The sequence below is a fragment of the Thermobia domestica genome, chromosome 3 (genome assembly GCF_964235325.1).
Source record: "Thermobia domestica chromosome 3, izTheDome1.hap1.1, whole genome shotgun sequence".
In the NCBI taxonomy this organism is placed as follows: Eukaryota; Metazoa; Arthropoda; class Insecta; order Zygentoma; family Lepismatidae; genus Thermobia; species Thermobia domestica.
In genome coordinates, this window is record NC_137456.1 from 54,574,057 (window position 1) to 54,595,230 (window position 21,174).

Here is a 21,174-nt window from a genome sequence, read left to right on the forward strand (position 1 = left end):
CTTCTTCAGATCTCGGGAAGACATCTAATGACACTTTTTGTATTAAGTATGTCTGTTCTAGTATACCATCTGATTTACCTCATGCTTCTCAGAAAGTGTTGTCAGATGCCAATGCGTTTCCTCAAATTGTCTTATTAACTGGAATACCTCGGTTGACTCAGCTGACTACAGATATTAGATTCCGAAACATAGCGTGTAAATAACTCTTGTTCAACGAACATTCTAACGCCTGTGATTCCAACACTAAATATATTTCCAAAATATATGAAGAAAATTTTGATATTAATTATTATGTGAAAAATCTGTTTACTAACTTGGTTGAATATGTCGCAAAACTCTCTCTATATATATACTATAAAAACAATCTAGCTTTCGATACATACAATAATATTTTTCTACAGCAAACAAGACAAAAGCTGTAATGTACATAATAATTCATGACATTCATAGCCTTTCAAAATAGGAAGTCCATCCTAATGAAGTACAAGAACCATTTGAAGAAAGCTGCCAGAACAAAAACTATAACAAATAAAGAAAAGCCCTTGTACAAAAAAATATTTATATATAATCGCAGCCGAATAGACAACAATCATAAATTAAACTTAAATATTCGGACAGAGAGCGCAGAGGTACCAGTGTGATAATTTTCATGCCTGTATCATACCCAAATACAAACGTAAAAATGACATATCAATAGCCTATTTACATGCTAATTTTGTGTTAAGTAAAAATAATACATCCGTATATAAAAATTAAAAATAAATACTAAAAGACTAATATGTATTTATATTTATTTATATATATGTTTAAATTAAGAATATAAATCAATTTTAACTTGTTTTGTTTCTAAACACAGAAGAAAAGATCATAGTATTCCAGTAATAAACGAAAATTTTGCTGGCTAAGTTTACATGCTGTTCATGCATATGGCTTTTACAATTATATATATATATATATATATATATATATATATATAATATTCCTTTTAATTCATGCTAAGAACAGCATTTTTAAAGTGAATACTCTACAACAGCCATTGTTAAAATAAATAAATAAATAAATAAGTTGTCAGCAACAACTAACAGATATCTCAAGACAGGTAGTTCTAATGGCGAGGTGGGTATTAAGAAGGCTGCCCCCACATATATATATATATATATATATATATATATATTACAGTGAAGATCTACAAACATGAATACGTGAACCAACAGGCAAAATAATAATAATAGTAATAAAAAAAATATCAGTGTTTTCAGAATACTGCAAGATTACACTGCTGTAAAAGAATCTTGTGTTATATTTTGGAACAAAATAAGTTTTAAAAAATTTTTATATTGGATATGCATAGAGAAACTGATACTTATTAATGTGAGCGCAATGGTCTTGATAAAACTATTGATAACAAATAGTAACCTACATTTTATTGCGTGGAACTCGACAATGTTATGCAGTGAAATATTTAGAACAGGAGTACTCAGACACTAACTACAGCTAAACCTACTTTTTGATCTCAATCTACAATGAAATGGAATTTTATAATCAATATATGTTACGCACCTGTAATCTGTAGTTAGGATCTGCTGTCGCAGCATGAGCGGCTAAGAAGGGGTCATAATACACACCGCTGAAAGATATGAATGCTATTAGATTATGAAATAAACATAAGGAATAAAACTTGTAAATTAAAATTTCTATCTTTTTTTCTTTTTCATACTCCTTTATGTATTTCAATTGTGTGCAAATGCGTAAATTATACTACTAAAGGAAATACTCTAGTGTGAAAATAATTAAGTCTTTTCTCAATCAACTGAACTATTAGATACTCATTTTCCAAGATCACTTAAGTATTGAAAAGCTAGTATAATATTTATCATATCAATTATATTTCAACTTTATGCTTATTAGATCTTCAAATATTTGAACTCTATACTCCTTATTTTAATATTACTAAAAAGAGAAGTAGATTTATTAATGAAATATACGTAATAATTTCAGTATACTATGTATACGACTGAACCATTTCATAAATTCTAATTTAAAAATTATTTTCTATTATATTGCCTTCTCATATATCACATTTAGATTTTTTTCTTTAAATTATGAAAACACAAATACAACAAAACAACTATAAAACGTTATCTAATGAAATGTTAAAATTTAAAAAAAAAAAAAAACACTATAAAATGTTATCTAATAAAATGTTAAAATTTAAAACAGTTCTAAGTTAATAACACTCTTTTTTTGTCTTTGTTCTACAAGTCTCCTTTCTTCAGAGCTTTTTATATCCTCAATAATCATTCTCAAACTCAAAATTTTACGTTTTCATTTTGTTTCTTATTCAGCGCCTAGTAAAGTTTATAGAGTTTTCTTTCTTTTCGAAAAGACCTAGGTAGCACTACTCTCTAATAGTAATGATTGTAATGACAAAATATTCGTGTTCAGTGATCCAGTCATAACTTAAACTAAGATGAGTTTTTAAAAAATGTAAGAAATTGAGGGGGAAAAAATCAGTCTGATTTTAAATTTCTGCACCTTCTACACTACTCTAGTCAAGTACTTTTCTAGATATGTGAGAACATGTTAAGTTAATTCACGAGAAAATTAAAAACTGACACAATTCACATTCAATTAGGCTGCTGAGCTACACCATGGAAAGAAGTTTTTATTTTTAAATTTATTAAAAAATGAAGTAACATTCAGACAAAGGAGACTTTAGGAATTCACAGTAAATAACGAAAAAATTATGTAACTACTAAAAGCTTTTTCTTTTATCTACACATTCTACTATTTATTTTGGTTGTTAACTATATATGTAAAAAAAACTACATTTAATAATAAAAAGTCAAACATTATTAACTACAACATTCTTTCAAAGGCTTTTATGTCAACATCACAAAAGCGTTTTAGTTTCTAACTAGACAGAAGTAGCTTGTGTTATATAATTTATTTCACAATCACCAGGCACAAACACAAACTACTGCTCTTTCTACAAGATCAGAGGCTACACACAATGCAACATACACATCGCACACCAGAGAAAAAAATGTACACGTTCTAGGCGTTTAAATCCGGAAGCCAATTAGAATTATGAAAGGAGGCATTCATTTGGGGTTACCAGAAAAAGAAAAAGAAATTATACACACTTTAGAATATAATTGAATTATTAACCAAATATTTTGTCTTAATATATGGTAATCTACTCTGCTCTGACAATGGGAAAATAGTTTACCAGTTTTGATTTATTAAAAATATATACATATACTGGCAGGTCAATAATTATCAGATAACAAAAACTAAGATTTACTGTATAAATATAATATAAAATTACTATTTACAGCCAATAAGGGTCTCTGGGCTATCAAATGGGACAGTTTAAATGAGTAACTTCTAACGCAATTACTCTAAGCTTTCTTGATCCATAAGCCGATACTACTTAGCTCATATTGTTCCCGAACTGTCTCATAGCGCTACATTAACACCGAAAATGTTGTGACCCTAATCCAGATCCGTAATAGAAAAGCTAGGATCACATACGTATAACAAAGATACGAACACTAGCATTGGTTATAGGGAATACAACAAAATTAATACATAATCAATGAAGTGATACACCACACTATTTTTCCATTACCAAAAACAGAGCATTATTACTAACACACACGAAGTGATGCTAATTAAGTAAGAGTAAAGTACGACCTCTGTCTAGAAAGCTCGGTGAATGTGTCTGTATTTCGAATGGATTGAAATCTTACCTGTCCTTCGAAGTAATCCCCGTTGATGGTAAAGCACTTCTGGGAACGGCTAACAAGTCCTGGAAACTCCTGGTGTACTCGTCTTGAGAGATTACCATCAGCTTGGTTGTAACAGAACATTGGATGTCCGAAAACTTCCAGCCCTTTAGGGCTGATTTCAATTTGGTGGGAAAAAAAAAAAGTCCAGGGGAGATAACTCTGAGAGTAGGATGAGTGATTGAGTGGTACACTCCCCTAGTGGCCAGGAACTGCTGTACCAGAAAGACAGTGTGTGGCTGGGCATTGTCGTAGAGCAGGATCCAGTTGCCTTGCTTGGCGTTCTGGGGGCGTACCCACTTGATCCGTTCAGCAGATATTTCAGTATTTTCACGTACGTAGTGATATTTAATATGGTGGCTCAGGGAGAAATTCTTTATGGATAAGATCTTCGGAGTCGAAGAACACCACGAGCATTGTCTTGATGCGGGATCTCTCACGTCATACCTTGCTTTTCAGCGATCTTGGACCCCACTATTCCATACATTGACGCTTGCCTTCGGGGTAGTGTCTCAAGCACCAGGTCTCATCATCCGTGACGATGGTTTTGAGGTAATTTGAGTCTCGATCCACCATGTCGATGAGGTCTCCACAGGCGTGAAGCCAAAGTTGCATTTGTTGCAGCGTCAAAGTGTCAGGCATGAGTCGAGAGCAACTCCTGTGTCACTATGAGGTGTCCATCTTACAACTACTCCCACTTCCTCCGTTATCATTCGCACTCTAGCACGACGATCCTGGGTCAAAAATTTCTTCACTTTCTATACGCTGTCCAGGGTGCGTGAGAGCAGGTTGGCCAGTTCGGAGGTCGTCTTCCATGATGTCCCACCCTTCTCGGAAACCACACACTTCAAAGTGACAGCACGTTCATCGTAAACTGGTGTCAGCATTTCATGAGTTTCTTTTGCTGATTTCCTAAGTTTGAAACAGAACGACATATTCGTTCACTGCTCCATTTTGGTATTCATTTTTGGCTTCGACCGCGTGCACTATACCTTCCCTCTACAATGTGCTGTTTACACACGATAAGCACACTTGCAGCGCCGCCGTTCGAGAACTTGTTCAGACATGTGCTGACATGTCCTGCGCGAGATGCAGTGGCGGCGCACTCTTATGACCGTGAGCAGTATGACGTCATTCACCGAACGTTTTGGACAGAGGTTGTATACAGACTTCATAGACCATATATGTGCATATACTTACCTTATTTTTTTTTTTAAAAAAAGTGAAAAAATAATACTATAGATTTACTATTCCATAGCTTTATTTTTTCAAGGAAAAATTACTCTAGAATCAACAATACGTAAAGTTAAATATGGAGAATGAATTTAAATTATTGATATGTAGTGCTGCTAGATCCTAACTTTTTAATATTTAATATACTGTATACATATATGTATGATTTTATTTACTATTTACTGAAATCTTAGGATGAATATTATATTTTACACATCACGCTTAGAGGTTAGAGCTGCCAGCGTAAACAGTAAGGTGTGTGAAAAAAATGAATAGATAATTTCTTTTCATGAATGAAAACTATAAATTACTCACCTGGATGCGCTAAGATATTTTGGTTGACTTGTAGCAGCATCTGCGATCCATCCTCAGGTGTTTGTTGAATCTAGCATGTTCACATAAAAATACTGCTTTCCCTAAACTAAATTGTGAATCTAAATATTGTAGAGTTTATTCGTTGATCACAGAATTTTATTTTTATTGATGTAATATGTATTAATCTTCAACAAAATAGACTCTGTAATATCTAATGCGGACAATTTAGTTTAGGGAAAGAAAAATTCTTTAAGATACGAACATTTTGAGTTCAACAAACATGTAGGCATGAACACACGGATGGCTGCAGCAAGGGAACCAAAATATAGTCCGAAAAAATAACTAAACGTCTAGATAAGCAATTTAGTGTTTTCGTTCTGTAAACATTATGGCTCCTCAATATTAGGAAATCGGAGCGCTTTATATCAGAGGAATGTTAATGGACAAAGTGACTGACTACCTCTATGATGAGGCCAAGAACTACACAGATTTTGTATGTTCTTACATTAATGTTGAGAAATAATAACACGATGCGAGAACACGTTTTAAAAATGATTTAAGCTGTTGCATTCCTCCTAAAGGGAATGACCGAGTGACTCATTTGAAATATAGGAAAGAAAAAAATTAGAAGGAATAATTTGATTTACTTAGATTTCCAACTCTTTAAATTTTCTTAAGTCAAAGGGAGAAGGAACTGGCCATCCTATCCCTGCTCTACTGGCCTACTACGTTAAGGTAAGTGGACTAGAACCAGCCTTCGGTCAAGAACACACACACACGTATATATATATATATATATATATATATATATATATATATATATTGTGTGTGTGTGTGTGTGTGTGTGTGTGTGTGCACAATGAGAATCTTAATTTCTTTGTATTTTTTGTTTTTTGGTTGGCTAATGCTTTACACGAAATGAAGTTTTTACCGTTCTCGGGACCGACGAAAACGATTTAATTAGTCCTTACTTTGGGAAACCCAATTTAAATGCCACTTTATGTCTGTGTCAGCCCAGGAGAGGGGAATCCAGGACTCAAAAAAAATTTCAACGAAGTTTTGAGCCAGAAATCTGATTGTATTTTCCATTAATCTTGTCCGCAACCGAGTTCATAAATATTAATTGCAAAAAACATGGTCCACCAACCAAATTACATAGAGACTAGTGGCTCACGATATAGCTTACTGAGGTATTTTTAAATTTACGTCATTTTCACTTCATAATCAACTCCCAGTTTCTATTTACCTACAGATATCATTGTGACGTTTAAAGTAAAATTAGTAAAAGAAATGTTAAAACAAAATTAAGACTTATTACTTTTTTTTTTTTTTCATGTTTTTCCAACACGCATTTTCTTAATATTTTTCATTCGTTCTTTCGACATAAGCACTGTTCTCCCCGTCACTCCAAATGAAACAATCGAAGGCTCAGTTGCTATGATATCACTTCGTGCCCTTCAATTTGCTATCGAAACTGAATTTGTACAATTTTCAAGCAGCAGTGAAGCAAATGGTGTGAAATTAAGTATGGTTTGAACACAAGTCCTGACTATCTATTCTTTGAGAAGTTATCGATTCACGATCTTGAGCAGGATACTTTAAGACTAATGATAAAGGTTTCGAAAAGGCAAAGACGATGAGTACCTCATGACTAAGATAGATATTATTTAGTCGAGATTCTATCCATCTACTGCTTTTAAAGTAATATATGTGCTGTCATCCACTAGCACATTTTATACAAAATAAAATATCCTTTCCGTTACCCATAAGGAATCTGTTAACTGAAGTTGAATGCGGGTAGGTTTCAACTACAATATTATATATATATATATATGTGTGTGTGTGAATAGAAATATTCTATTAAAAAAAAAAAAAAAAAAAAAAAAAAGAGGGAAAGGAATGTTTAGCAACATTACAATATTACTTGAGTTCTTATTTTCTTGCATGCATTTTGAGTAAACGACAAGAAACATTTTCTGAATATCATGTTTGGTCTATATCAATTATTTTCATCCTTTGGAATATATATATAGTAATAGGAACAAACTTCACTGATAATGCGTACATTACTTCAAAAAGTGTACATATATACAGAGAAGATAAAACAGAGAATATGCATTTACTTAGTTTATTGTCTCTACATACACACAATAATAATGATTACTATGGTTATACAGAAAGGGATACAGGCTTCTGCATGTATATTAATACCTGAATACGAAGTACTAGAACTTTTTTTTACTGAACTTACTATGATAGTAAGTTTCCAAATATAAAGTACGATATATTTTATTTCAAGTACTATAAATAGAATGAATAATCATATAAATATTGCAGTTGTATAACAAACATTGCTGGTAACCCCAATGATTAAAAAAAAATGATTTTAAAAAACTATGACATTGCTTGTTACTGTTAGAATGAGGCTACTGACTATGAGGCATTCATCTACAGTCCATAAGAAAAAAAGTTTGCACACACAAAAGTTGTGGTGCACTCCCTTTGTTGTGATGTAGACACAAAAGCCAGTGAAATTCAGTATGGAGACTTACGGTGTATAGCCATGCAGAGCAGTGGCTGCGGCTGCAGTTAGTGGAGTAGGGTGGCGCGCGAAGGCTGCGGCGGCAGCAGCGGCCGTAGGATAGGCTCGTGCACGGCCTCGTTGGATCGCAACGCCGCGAAGAGCCGCCGCTGTAAGGCCAAACCAGGCAAACATGCAAGGGAAAACATTCAGTACCAGCAGTCCAATCCAAACCATTCCAAATCCATACCAATCCAAATAAAACAGACAGTACAATCCATAGATCCAAGTCCAATATCAGCTTTAATTTTATTCCAAGTAATTCCACACCAATTAAAAATAAACAACCAAGGCCAACCAGGATGGTAGGTTGGTTACACCCTCCCCACAGGGGATAGTGTGGTACTAGGAGAGACCACAGGCCACACTACCGAACAATACCAGAGCCATGGTGGGTAAGAAGGAAACTAGGAGAAAATTGGTTATGAAAGGAACAAGAGGTAAAAAGGAATTTATGAATTTGTGACGTTGTCAACATCGAGTTTTCTTCCTTGATGTTTTTCTTCCTCGCAATGAAAAGGACGGGGGGAAACGAAATTCCAGGAAACGAAAAACAACACTGCCGCTGATTGTTGAACAAAATGCAACTTTAAAATCATAACTCACAGCTGTATGCAGTTATCTATGACATGGCTAGTCTACATATCATTAGTGCAACATAATGGCATCACATTTGGTTTGTTATTTTCATGCACAGAATGTGAAACAATTAGCTATACATTCAAAGGAAGCTACCAATATCTTGATTGCTTCCTGCACTCTGTTCTATCTTCACTGTTTATTCTACAAAAATTTGCGCAAGGCAAATGCAGATATATATATATAAATATATCTATACAGAAATATTCTATGATGCTAGGTCATTCAATGCATTGAGAGTAGCAATATTTGATGAAGCACATCAATTCCTGCGAGTGCAGTTTTTCACATTCAAAAATTCACAGCCAGTTACACAGTGAGCAATTAGAAAGAGAGAGAGAAAACTGCACCATAAGAGGAAGGAGAATATGGAATGAAAAAATGTACACAAGTAGATAGTAAAACATAAATATATATATATAATCAAATTCTGAGCATTCCAGAAACTATGGGCTACAGCTTCTCTACTTGTACTATAGTTCATCTATTGAAACAGCCTTGAAGGGTGAAGTATATTATAAAACCACTTACTGGCCCAAATCCACATCTACTGCAAGAGGTAGGCTGGAAAAAAGTATTTAAGGAACTCTATGGAGTAGTTGAACAGAGTGACTATAATTGACATGTATTTGGACACAGTAATCATATTGCTGAAACAATTTCTTTTTCCTCTCTTTTAATACGACTACATTCTACTTTAAATTGAAAGTGAACATGTATATGTACTCTGAATTTCACTATTTGATGTTAAATGTCAAAAAAACTGATTCTACTATTTATTAAGGACATGCCTTTCTCTTGTTACATGCTGTTTATCTGATAACAAACTTCATCTATGATTGTTTTCACTAAACACATAACTACACTGACATTTAAGTTTGCATTAAGAAACATCGAACATATCACTTTGGCTTTCCTGAATTAATTAGTTTAACTGCATGAATCTAACTTCTAGGACATTATGAGATGAATTCTATATGCAGTGTAGATAGAACAAGATGCCATTAGAAGCACTAATTTAAGGGGAAAATATATAAAAATATATGTATGTATAAAATGAAATTATACGAAATGTATAAACGTCAATGTATAAAATAATTTAAAAGTTTATTTTTTTAAAAAAATATAATAAAACAACTTGAAAAATGGGTCAAAAGAAGAATTTGGACATAACTGTTATAAAATTATGTTATGAAAATTATATAATTTCACACCATGCAAAAATAATGTATTTGAACACTAATCATGGCAAATGTTTACACTGTTTGAATTTTCACAGTGATAGGGAACAATGACCTACCTACGTCGCAGAGGTCGAGAAGACAGCATCAGGGGGTTAGTGTGAGAGGTTAAAGAGGCGTTTCCCCCAACCCAGGACCATGGCACTTGTGGTAATCTGTATCCTAATACAACATAACATTAGCCAAGCCTATTATCACTTACAAAAGTGCAAGCTCACATATGGGTTGAGTGCACACCCAATTCTGTATTACTAGAACCTATTAATGCTGATAAAAAAAAAAGATCCAACACAGACAAAAAAATATATACTTTTTAAAGAAAGGAAAAAAAAGAACTATATGAAACATTCCATCCTAAGTGAATTACTTCATATCTGAAATTCAATACATTAAAGTTACTGTTAAGAAAAGCGCTGTGGATCTTAGATTTGACTTCTTAAAAAAAAACTGTAATACCAGAAGAAACAACATACATATATTGATAATATTATATATATATATATATATATATATATATATATATATATATATATATATATATATATATAACAAGCTGTAATTTAAAAGTTTTTCTTTTTTCACACATAAAAAGGTATGGGAAATTCATATTCAATCATTCACCAAAAAATACCTGTTATAATATAATTTGTCCCTCCCAGCAAAAAATGATGAAATAATGCAAAGACATAATAAGAGTATACTTGTCACTAGGAATAAAATACTATCAGCCATAATTATATGTATATTTGTATTATACATAATACTCCATCAAGAAATAAAATGTAATAATAATAATAATAATAATAATCAATAAAACATTCCATGTGCAAGGCACCAGACTAACACTTGTCAACATTCATCGTATGTGCACACAAAAGGCAGCTGGAGAAAGTTAAAACTTCAAAAATTTCAGCTCAGTAAAAATTACAAGAATATAGAATAAGAATAAAGATACAAGAACATAGATTAAAAACAGTGCTAAGTTATCAAGACGTCTAAACATAGATTTTCTAATCTATTATCACGAATGTTCGTAAACAATCCTGGTTACACTGCAAATTACAGTGTGCACATAAAAAGGAGTGATAATCTACTGCCATGCAAATAAAAGTGCAGTCAACCACAATCAAAACAAGCACCTTGGAATTCACAGCCAACAAGATATACTCTCCGCCTGTGTCCATCTGACTCTCTCTCTTTCTCTGTTCCCTTGTACTCATTCATACTACTGTTAAAATACGAATACAAGTTGCAATCGTCCATTCCCATATATATCAACAAAATATTACTTTGTTGGTTTAGGAATTGCGAGTAAATCATGTTGGGATACTCTTCTCTGATAATTGCTTTCCCTTCCTACCCTCCCTCCCTCCACCCCTACAAGATCCAAAATAGAGCTTCTAGACTCGTTGACAGTGAATATTCACCTACATATTGATCTTCATAGCCTATATATATATATTTGTAATTCTGCCAAATTTACTTTTTAAAAAAAATCAAAATTATCACGAAGCCAAGAATTGTAACCAGCAAATTTCAAATATAATTAATGACTTGTTGGCAGTGAAATAAATTATCTAGGCTGGCTCTATGAAGCTCACACCTATTAGTATATTTCAACTACTGTAATACAATAATTGGGATAAACAAATCAATGAAAATAAACTGCAGAAGGGAATATGACACTTAATAATAATATTTCAAATTATTATAGTATATATACACAAATGTATATGATTATTCTTCAAGAATTTGTAAGTCTATATCAATATTCACATTAAGTCACTAAAAGAAATATTTTGAATAAAAATGAATGTGGTAACATTGTAAATATATGAAAATACTGTATATAGATTTTTAGGATCACCATCCGCTTCCAAGAGCAGCCTAGAATCCAGCAAAACATTAAGAATGTGGAAGAAAAAAATAATAAATTACAGCATTACAACTACAAAACCCCACAACAATCAAATCCACACCAAGAAAGAATTATCTCACCCAGTGTAGGCACCGTTCCATTCCTAGTTAGAAAAACTAAAATTGTAAAAAAGTAAAATGTATAACACTGCAATCTAGAACAAGAAGTTTGACAACAATGTGTACAGAAATAATAATTAGTTCTGTAACTCATAAAGAATAATCAAAAAAACATGAAAGCATGGCTACAAATTTTGCAGGGACTAAGTAATTAAAGAAAAAAAAAAGTGTACACACATGACATGGACAATATGAAAAATATGTTTACTTTCCCAACCAACACCCAAGCATCAAAAGCTAAGTCTATTTTTCTGCTTTTCTAATATGTATATACAAGGCATCTCCTTACCACATATTATACTTTGTTTCTTTTGTCTTTACACATGCTCGAAACTTTTATCTTTTAAATATGTATATATACTTTTTTAAGGAAATATTTGATCACGATGTTAAAAAAGAGTAACAATTTCGAAGCTATAGAAGTGTAGAAACAAAATAACACTAATAATAATAAATAATAAATTCAAAACATATGACAGCCAATTTTTGTGGGATTTTGAAAATAAGAATGCACGTATGTACACAATAATTACTTGTCTACTGTCAAATATTATTAAAACTACAAATTGTACGAACTTACCATTTGGAACGGTTGGTGGTTTTTTGGTTTGAACTCGTGCTGTGGCATTATTTACCTAAAAGTTGTGGAAATACATTAATATGAATCTTAGAGACATGCATAAAAAATATTTATTAACACAACGAATGTCAAAACTGAAGATTATTGATCAAATTCCTAATTTTTCAATATATCAATAATTGAGTGAAATTTTAATACAATATTCAAAATTTACAAAAAGAAATTACTTTTACATCTGTTCCTTTAAATTACTTTAATGACACAATATTCAGAAATATATAATCTTATTTGAAAGAAGTAAATAAGTTGAAATAATATTAAATATTACTTTAACAAAAGATATTTTAATAAAAATTTGAAATTGAACAGCATGCAACTTAAACGAATATTATAAGGATAATATGCTGCAGTATTACATTGCTTACATCATAAAAGAAAATAATCTAACAAATCTTAATCTCTATACATTAAACTTAATAGAAAATTATTATATATGTAATTTACCACTAATAATATATACTCATATATTTCTACTAGATAAAGACACGTGTTGACACTTGTGTGCAAAGACACCAACTATCATCAACAGAGTACTTTTTTTATTTTTTTAAAATACAGATTTATTGGAAACAGCTCTACAAATTAAAGTCCAAAACTTTCAAAATAACTCTTATCAGGTATTTTAAATGAAACCAACAGGCTTAGGGTCTTTCAGCGTTTTTTTTTTTTTTTAATAATATATAACAATTATGTTTATGTCAACGATCATTTCACTTGTTTCACCGCAATCATCAGCAGAGAAACACGTAATAGAGACATAAAAATGCTATCTACAATTATATGGTTCCTCAAGATGGTGACGGTAAACTTAGTAAAACGATGTATGGAATAAAAATAATTAAAAACAAATTACGTTAGAAACACCCAAAATATTTATTTAAACAGCGGTCCACCTTAACAAATTCTATGCTAATGTGCAACAGGGTTAAAAAAAAAAAGAAAAATGTATCGGATTAATATATAAGCATAACATACAAATTAAAGATTGTCTTGAGAGTTTTTTTTTTTTTTTTTTTTTTTTAAATAGGAAAACTAAAAACAGGTCAAAAGATTGCGATCTTTGACAATAATTAGTTTTTGGATCAGGGGTCACAAAATTTTTGAATGGCCCCTAAATGGAGTTTTCGTATTTTCTACGGAATAAGCACATCATACTGAGTTAACCGATAGTTTGGGTTTGGCTACACTATATGTAGTTCTACACATATAAGGTTTACAAGAAAAGTTTTATTAGCCAATAATTACTTTTTGGATCAGGGGGCAACAAAATTTTTGGACGGACCCTAAATCGAGTTTTCTTATTTTCTACAGAATAAGACCATCATACTGAGTTAACTGATAGTTTGGGTTTGGCTACACTGTATGTAGTTCTCCAGATATAAGACGTACAAGAAAATTTTTTGGCTGAAATATATTGGATTTTTTGATCCAACAAATGTGACTTTTTTGTTTCTAATGTCCAATTGTATTACTTTTAGTTTAAGTATTTACGAAGATATTACAACAGATTGAATGATTCGCTGACCCTTAATTAAAAATTTCATTTTCCAAACACTTAAAATTCGCAACTATTTTCTTCGCTATAAGAAACTAACTTAAACAACAAAACTTATTCCATTAAATTCACTACGCTATAATTAAATCTCGGGGGATTAAAATTATGGCAACCATGTAAAGTCTTTCTATATGATTGCTTTATTGATATTTCTATTTTGAGATATCGAAGTTCCAAATATATTCTTAACGGTTTCTGGAGAATAATTCGAAGAGCTGTAGTTCCATTTCGAAATCGAAATCAAGGTAGTGATTTTCAGTTTTTACTATTAACCAAAGTTATGTGAACAATATCCTTTTCAATACCGAGATGAAACAAAATAAAATAAAATAAAAAATAAATACTCTTCACGAGGTTTTAACTTGCATAAATGAGCTAATTTGCCGTTTAAAAATCGGCAACAGTTCTTTGGAAATCACACAGTTGAATTTCTATCTTGATTTCTGTTGATGGTAGCTGGGTAAATATTTCCATAAAATAAACCAAGCTTGTTCACACACACAAGCCACAATTCACAATTGAAGCTGATAAATTATAAAATATACTTCTACTAAGCCAGATAATAGTTTATGTATATAAATATATATTTTCACTTTTGGAGCAATCTACACAGTCAATGGAAGAAGCAGGAGACTTTACCCACTGAAAAAACTTCATACATTCAGGGGTTACAAAAAAAAGAGGAAAATTAGTACTGTAATAACTATGTAAATTATTTTACACATGCATAATTTATTACATTTATATTGAACAATCAATTCCTTTGATGTAACTTTCCGCTAGAGCCTTGAAGTTCTCCAGGTCTTGGGAGGGAAACTTTCACGTTAGGTAAAGATATATTCTACGATAGTGGTAATTGATGATAGTGGTAATTGTTGCACTTCTGTAGGGCACTAAAAAACTCTAAATTGAGCATTTCCATGCGCAAACTTTCTTTTGATTTTTTTCCTACTTACCTAGTAATATGTACATTTTCAGTGCTATTTAGATTGAGCGAGACTAATGCAAAATTAACAATCTACGATTATATAGAATTTCTGTAAACAAAAACAAAACAAAGAAAATAAAAAGCAATCTTACGGATCTGGAAAGCAATTTCCACTTTAATAATTATATGGTGTTGATAAATAGCACCAACAAATTTCAGAAGGTATTCCTAACTCCAAAATTTAAGAACCTGGACGTTCAATGCCACAGAAACGTAAACTTGTCTTTAGATACTGTCATGTTCGAATTTAATCCTGTTAGAATCAATCATCCCTTCCATTTTTTAATTTTTTAAAATTTTTTTGTCCAACCAAGAATCACAATACACATCCCTCTTCAATAGGCCATGTTTTCCGCCTACCTTCGATGTCTCGACCTGATTATTAATTATATATTCGGTGACGCTGTACATGGTAACATTTCCGGTTTATTAACTTCTTTTATCCTTGCACCTAATTTTGATCCTAGACTTTGTTTTTTCGAATACCCTTAGCCTGTGTTCATCACCACAATTCCCCAATTATCCCATTTAATACACTATAACAGACAGGACTATACTCTTCTAGATTTCAGTTTTTAATTTTTCAACATAGTCGTAGCAATGAGTTAGAACACACCTGCTCGGACAGGTAGCTAGTAGTTGTTTCCCCTCTTAAGACTATACACACACAATCTGAAACTTAATTTTTTTTTTTAAAAAGTACTTCGTTTTAATCATTATTTTTAAGATAGCTACTGTCACCTTGAGCTTTGTTACGCAAAATCAAAAATAAAAATTAGTACGTAGTTGTTCTTTTAAAATATGTAAAATGTGCATTTCATATCTAAAAACTTGTGTTATAACCTTAGGTATCATGTTTGCAATTTATTATGTCCCACGGGTTCGAGGAGTGACTCAAAGAAACAAAATGAATGGATGGAAATCCAATTTGAAGGACATCTCAAAAATATATTCTTTAATCATGAACTCAAGTTCCTTCACTTCTATTTCCGAGTAGACTGAGGAAACTAAACTCTACGCACTGTATATTTTAAATTTGTTTTGCTCTTTCTTCTTTACAGGTAAGACGTGTATTATATGGAATTTCGTAAAATTTATTATTCCGAATTAAGCGAACGTGATTTCACATTGAAAAGTCCATTAACTATTTTAAGCAAAACTCAACACATGACAATACTACTACTACTACTATTTCTACTACTACTACTAATAATAATAATAATAATAACCTACAATTTAAAAACTATAGTCATTAAAAATGCCTGCAACTGCATTTACACATATTTAGCTTCTCAACTTTATATATACACCCTGTATATGGCTGACCACAATATTTCCATTGCATTCATAATGTCATTTAGAATAGTCATGTATTTTATCCACTCTACATTCACTTCTAGACAGATTTTTTTTACAACTATCCAGAAAGACATAAGCAGTTTTATTTTCTTTACTGATTTTGGAAGTTTTGAATTTACAGACTTTCAATTACTGGTACTTAGTGGTAACTTTTATCATTGGCGTCTCTGGCATGTAAAATTTGAGGGGGACATCAAAGGAAATGACCTAACTGCTAGTATCTTAGCGGAATGTTAGATTATCTCACTTCAAAATATTGGGGGGGACGCGTCCCCCCCCGCCAGAGACGCCCATGACTTTTATCATAAAAATATTACTAAACGGTTGTGACACATTTAGTCAACTTGGCAGATTTAAGGAATCGAATTCACACTTAACGAATCAGACCAGATGGAGGGAGTGTGTTCTTTGGAACGAGATTTTGGAGGAGATTCTGTCGATGACCCAATGAAATTTAGAAAATTCACACATTTATTTACCTTCCCTTCCCCGCTAGCGGCATACGTAGATGATCACTATTCTAAAATTACTTACAACTTCACAACTCAAGTTACTTTCATTCAACTCTTCAAGCTGAATAACAGTTCTGAAAGAACACGCCTTGGAAGCTGTACTGCCACGTTTGGAAAATAAAGACGAGTTGAAGGCTAATAACGAAGAATTACCAATTGTAAAATTTCACATGAAACTGGCGAATACCGGTTTGAGTGCCCAGACACTCTCACTCACTCACTTTTGTATTATACACGATTAAGATGGCAATTTTTACTACTAAGAAAGTGAAGTTAGCTCATTCGCAATACGAAATAAGTGTTGCTATTTTTCAGTTTAATGCAGCCACGATTATTTCTTTATTTAAGACACGTGGTGAATTTTAGGTCAAGATGCCTAAAAGCTCGATTCCTTATGAGATCGCAATATCGGTCAGTCTTCCTCTATTGTTACCATTAATATAGCTCTATTACTCTTTGTTATTCTCACAAGCTCAACTACATTCTCATCCCCCTTACTTCTTTCTGAAGAGATATCCTAATAAACAAGATACCCGCAAGATAACACAATCCCGTGGGAACACCAAACGAATGCGAGTAGCCAATAAACATGAAGAAGGTGATGGTGTGAGCGAACAGTACAAGTAGCACCACAGCACGAAGACACCTGATTAGGCATTGGGAGTAGAAGTCAACGCATCATCAATGCTGTGTTATCTTTATTCCTAGCAAATATTAATAGAATTATAGTGCAGCTCAACGGGACGAAAAGACATTTGTAGACTCACGATCAGATCAGATCGAACCGGACAAACACGCGGCCGTTCGAAACCTCGAAGCGGATACATCAGTACTAACCGTGCAGTGGTATCTACATAGTGCGAGTATGTACCGACCACTCCACCTCGAATTCTCTTCTCTATGGTCACAAAGCTACAAATGAAACCGAGATACTATTGCGGCACAACCATGTGCAGCAAGCCATAAAACGTTGCGAATCGTGTTGTATTTTCCGATCAAACCCGATTTAGCCAATTCTCGAACAGCAGTCGAAAGTGGGTATGGAAACGATCGACAAACCACAAGTCAGTGAAATTTCACCATGCTACGGTGAAACACAGCGATCTGTCATGGTGTTCGGTGCAATTTGAAAAGGTACTCGTAGTTTATCTCATTTTTTTGCAATGAGAACATCAAAGCTGAGAAATTCATCAAAGAATTGGAAAATCGATTGCTATCTTTTTTTCGAAACAGGTGATTAGTCACGGAACGTCACTCATGGATGAAGGAACATTATGTCCATACGGCAAAGCTGACTATCCACTGGAAGAGTCAAAAATGTCGTAGCCCGGACAAGCATCCTATAGAAAATGTTGAGATGATCTACAACTAGAACTACACAAACAACAACGCGGACACGCGAACAGTTACTTGAGGCACTATGACGAATGGTATACCTATAATCCACGACTCACTGGATACCAAAGGGGCTCCACCAAGTACTAACTGAGGAATAGTTAGGATTAGGAATGGATAACAACAGTTAAAGGTTTACTCTTTGAGTATCCATGTAACGGTAGAGTATATCAAATAACTTGTGGAATAGCTTCCTGATCATCGTGATGATCGATTAATTGAAGTTACAAAATACAATGTTGACTAAAACAAAGTACTTAGTTGTACACTGCTTCATGTGTTCGTTGCCTAAATATGAATGTTTTCTTTATTCGCACCCATAAATGATATGTGACAATTTATCATTTATGGATGCTCTGAAATCTTAGTCACAATACCTTTATTTTGCACTGAATTGTCGCTTAATTTTTAGTGTGTTTCCTACAGAAGAAACTAAGATTTGAAGAAAGAAAGAAAGAAAGAAAGAAGAAAAAACCTCATACCTTTAAAATATTTCAACAATCGCAAGACATACCGAATTCAATTTAGAGTGTTACTACGCCTTTTTCCATATTATATTAATATTATATATATATATTAATGTGTACGGTACGTATATTCCATATAAAAGAAATATAATTTTCGATTCTAGATTCTGAATCCTCCTCTCCACCTTTCAAACATGGAATAATCTTACATATCAATTTATGTCATCTGTTTCTATTAATTGCTTGATGTAATGCACAATGTGTGCAAATATTGTTCCATGTAAAAAAACTCCCAAATGTCTTTTCGCAGTGACACGACATTACTCTCAGCCTAAAACGGATTGTTATCACCATAATAATTTTACATATGAAACAGTTTAAGCTGCTGATAAATACGATAAAACACGAGAGTTAAGTGCTCGGCAAACTAAGGAGATATGTTTTACATACATTAACTACGTAAATATTAACAATTCGGTTAATATTTACCCTACGGTTTTCGAAATTGTAGACAGCGTTTGGAGTTTCTTTTAAATAACTTCTTTCCGGTTTTTTTTTCTTGTTTTCTTTCGTAAAAAGTGAATGAATTCTTACAAATTCGTTCGTTTGTAAAATTTTACTTCATTAAAGAACACATTATCCTTGTTCAAATATATGTATGAAAACTTTTAGTTTTTCTTCTAGATTTCAATACTTTGTCCAAAAGTATATACATGGTGTCAACGACTATGAATCAACTACATCCTAAAAAATTATTGCATATACTAACTGGATAACTATTCAACGAATGAGAATGTTCGTTTATGATGCTTTAGGACATTAAAGGAAGTTTCTACCACATATTCCCTTATAGCACGTTCACGGTAACAGTTAAAATACAAAGACTGTAAAGAGCTGTATTGAATGAATTAGTCTTTGGGTAGGGGGAGAATGGAGATATGCCGGTGCTATACCTTATACAAACTACTATCTGCAAAAGTAGGGATATATACTGAGAAACGAATTATACAGAAATGAGAAGTGTCATAGGTAAATACATGAAAATGTTAATCTGCAAGTACAAGAGCTTCTTTCAGTGAAAGGAAAAACACTCAAATACAAATACACTACATACAGAAGAAAATATTTACAAGTTAATATGAGTTTCTGACCAATTAGAGAAGAAAAACGACGAATTTGGAAGGAAAAAACTGCTTTCTAGACACAGTGCATAAAATGCAACAACAATTGTCCACTTTGTCAACTGACTTCGGTAACAACTGATGTGGGTTCAAATTCTCTTTTATCATATTGTACGTAAAAAAGAAAGGAAAAAAGAAAGAGAGAAAAGAAACGTAGGGCCTATTAGAATGCTCACATGTTTGTAATTTCTATGGGACTAAACAGTTAAGATATAATACGAATCGTTATGAAGGAAAAAGAAATGATACACTCCCTTAGGTGATTCAGCTACCACCACAACTTCTAGTTCTTACATGAAGTTTTTAGAAAAGAAAATTCTTATCAAGCTACAATTCAGCACTAGCTGCCCTTAGGTCGAGCTCCTGAATAATTCAGTACTTCATTTCTCTTAACTGCGCAGTATTTATTTTTACGCAGCTTCTCTGTGGTTATGCTGTCACAAGCTTCCTCTTTGATGATAGACAAAAAGTCTCAATGGATCACATTAAGATGAACCAAAGGATGAAATCGCGTCCACCAATATCAAAGTTACTTTGGAATATTTGAGAGATGTTTCTTCGGAGACAAACAGTTTTGAAAATTTAAACATAAAGTTGAATTAATTCGCCATGTCATTAGTTCATGTCAAGTCTGACAAGAATCATTTAATGACCTTATATGTAGGAATCCACTATCTTTCAATGAAGATGATTTACACCTAATAGAAGCAGAAGTACACCTACGTTGCGTTCGCGTTTGTTAAAACTACCGACGTTGCGGAACAAGAACGAGGGAACACTTTTTCAATCTATTTAGTCTTCCCTTGATACTACATGATGACCCAAAGCCAAAACAGTTGACTCGACATAAAGTTTCTCCTCATCCATAACCAAGTTTTACGCATATATATAGCTACTTTTTCTTTACGTTGAGACTCCCACCTCTTCGCCAAAATAATAATAATGAACTTTGCTACGAAATATTTACTTTTTACTTTAGCTATTTGGTCTAGGAATTAATTCGTGCGGTTGGTACGCACACATTGAATCTGTAGTACAAACACAAAATACATAAATACCTTAAGAAAAATATTGTCCATCGCTAGCCACCACTTTCGCCCATCTGTCAGGCAATGTACGGATTCCGTGGCGAAAGAAGTCCTCATCCTTGGAAGCGATCCGGTCAGAGACCCATGTTTCGATATCTTCTGAAGAAGTAAACCGCTGTCCAATCAAATCGTTGTTCATGCAATCGAACAAG

General features: G+C 32.7%; 1 protein-coding gene across 16 annotated transcripts in view; it reads right to left on the reverse strand.

Moving 5' to 3' along the window:
• Rbfox1 (RNA-binding Fox protein 1) overlaps positions 1 to 21,174 on the reverse strand; it is a 1,063,832-nt gene that overhangs the window by 12,682 nt on the left and 1,029,976 nt on the right. For 6 of the 16 annotated variants that reach the window (XM_081750843.1, XM_081750845.1, XM_081750837.1 and 3 more), the window contains 4 exons: positions 12,418 to 12,472; positions 11,799 to 11,834; positions 7,892 to 8,030; positions 1,561 to 1,627 (listed from right to left, as the gene is read on the reverse strand). In XM_081750843.1, coding sequence (XP_081606969.1) covers positions 1,561 to 1,627; positions 7,892 to 8,030; positions 11,799 to 11,834; positions 12,418 to 12,472 — 297 coding nt within the window. Of the gene's footprint in view, positions 1 to 1,560; positions 1,628 to 7,891; positions 8,031 to 9,090; positions 9,124 to 9,859; positions 9,963 to 11,798; positions 11,835 to 12,417; positions 12,473 to 21,174 lie in introns of all 16 variants that reach the window. The other 10 variants (XM_081750844.1, XM_081750846.1, XM_081750838.1 and 7 more) reach the window with 5 other exon arrangements.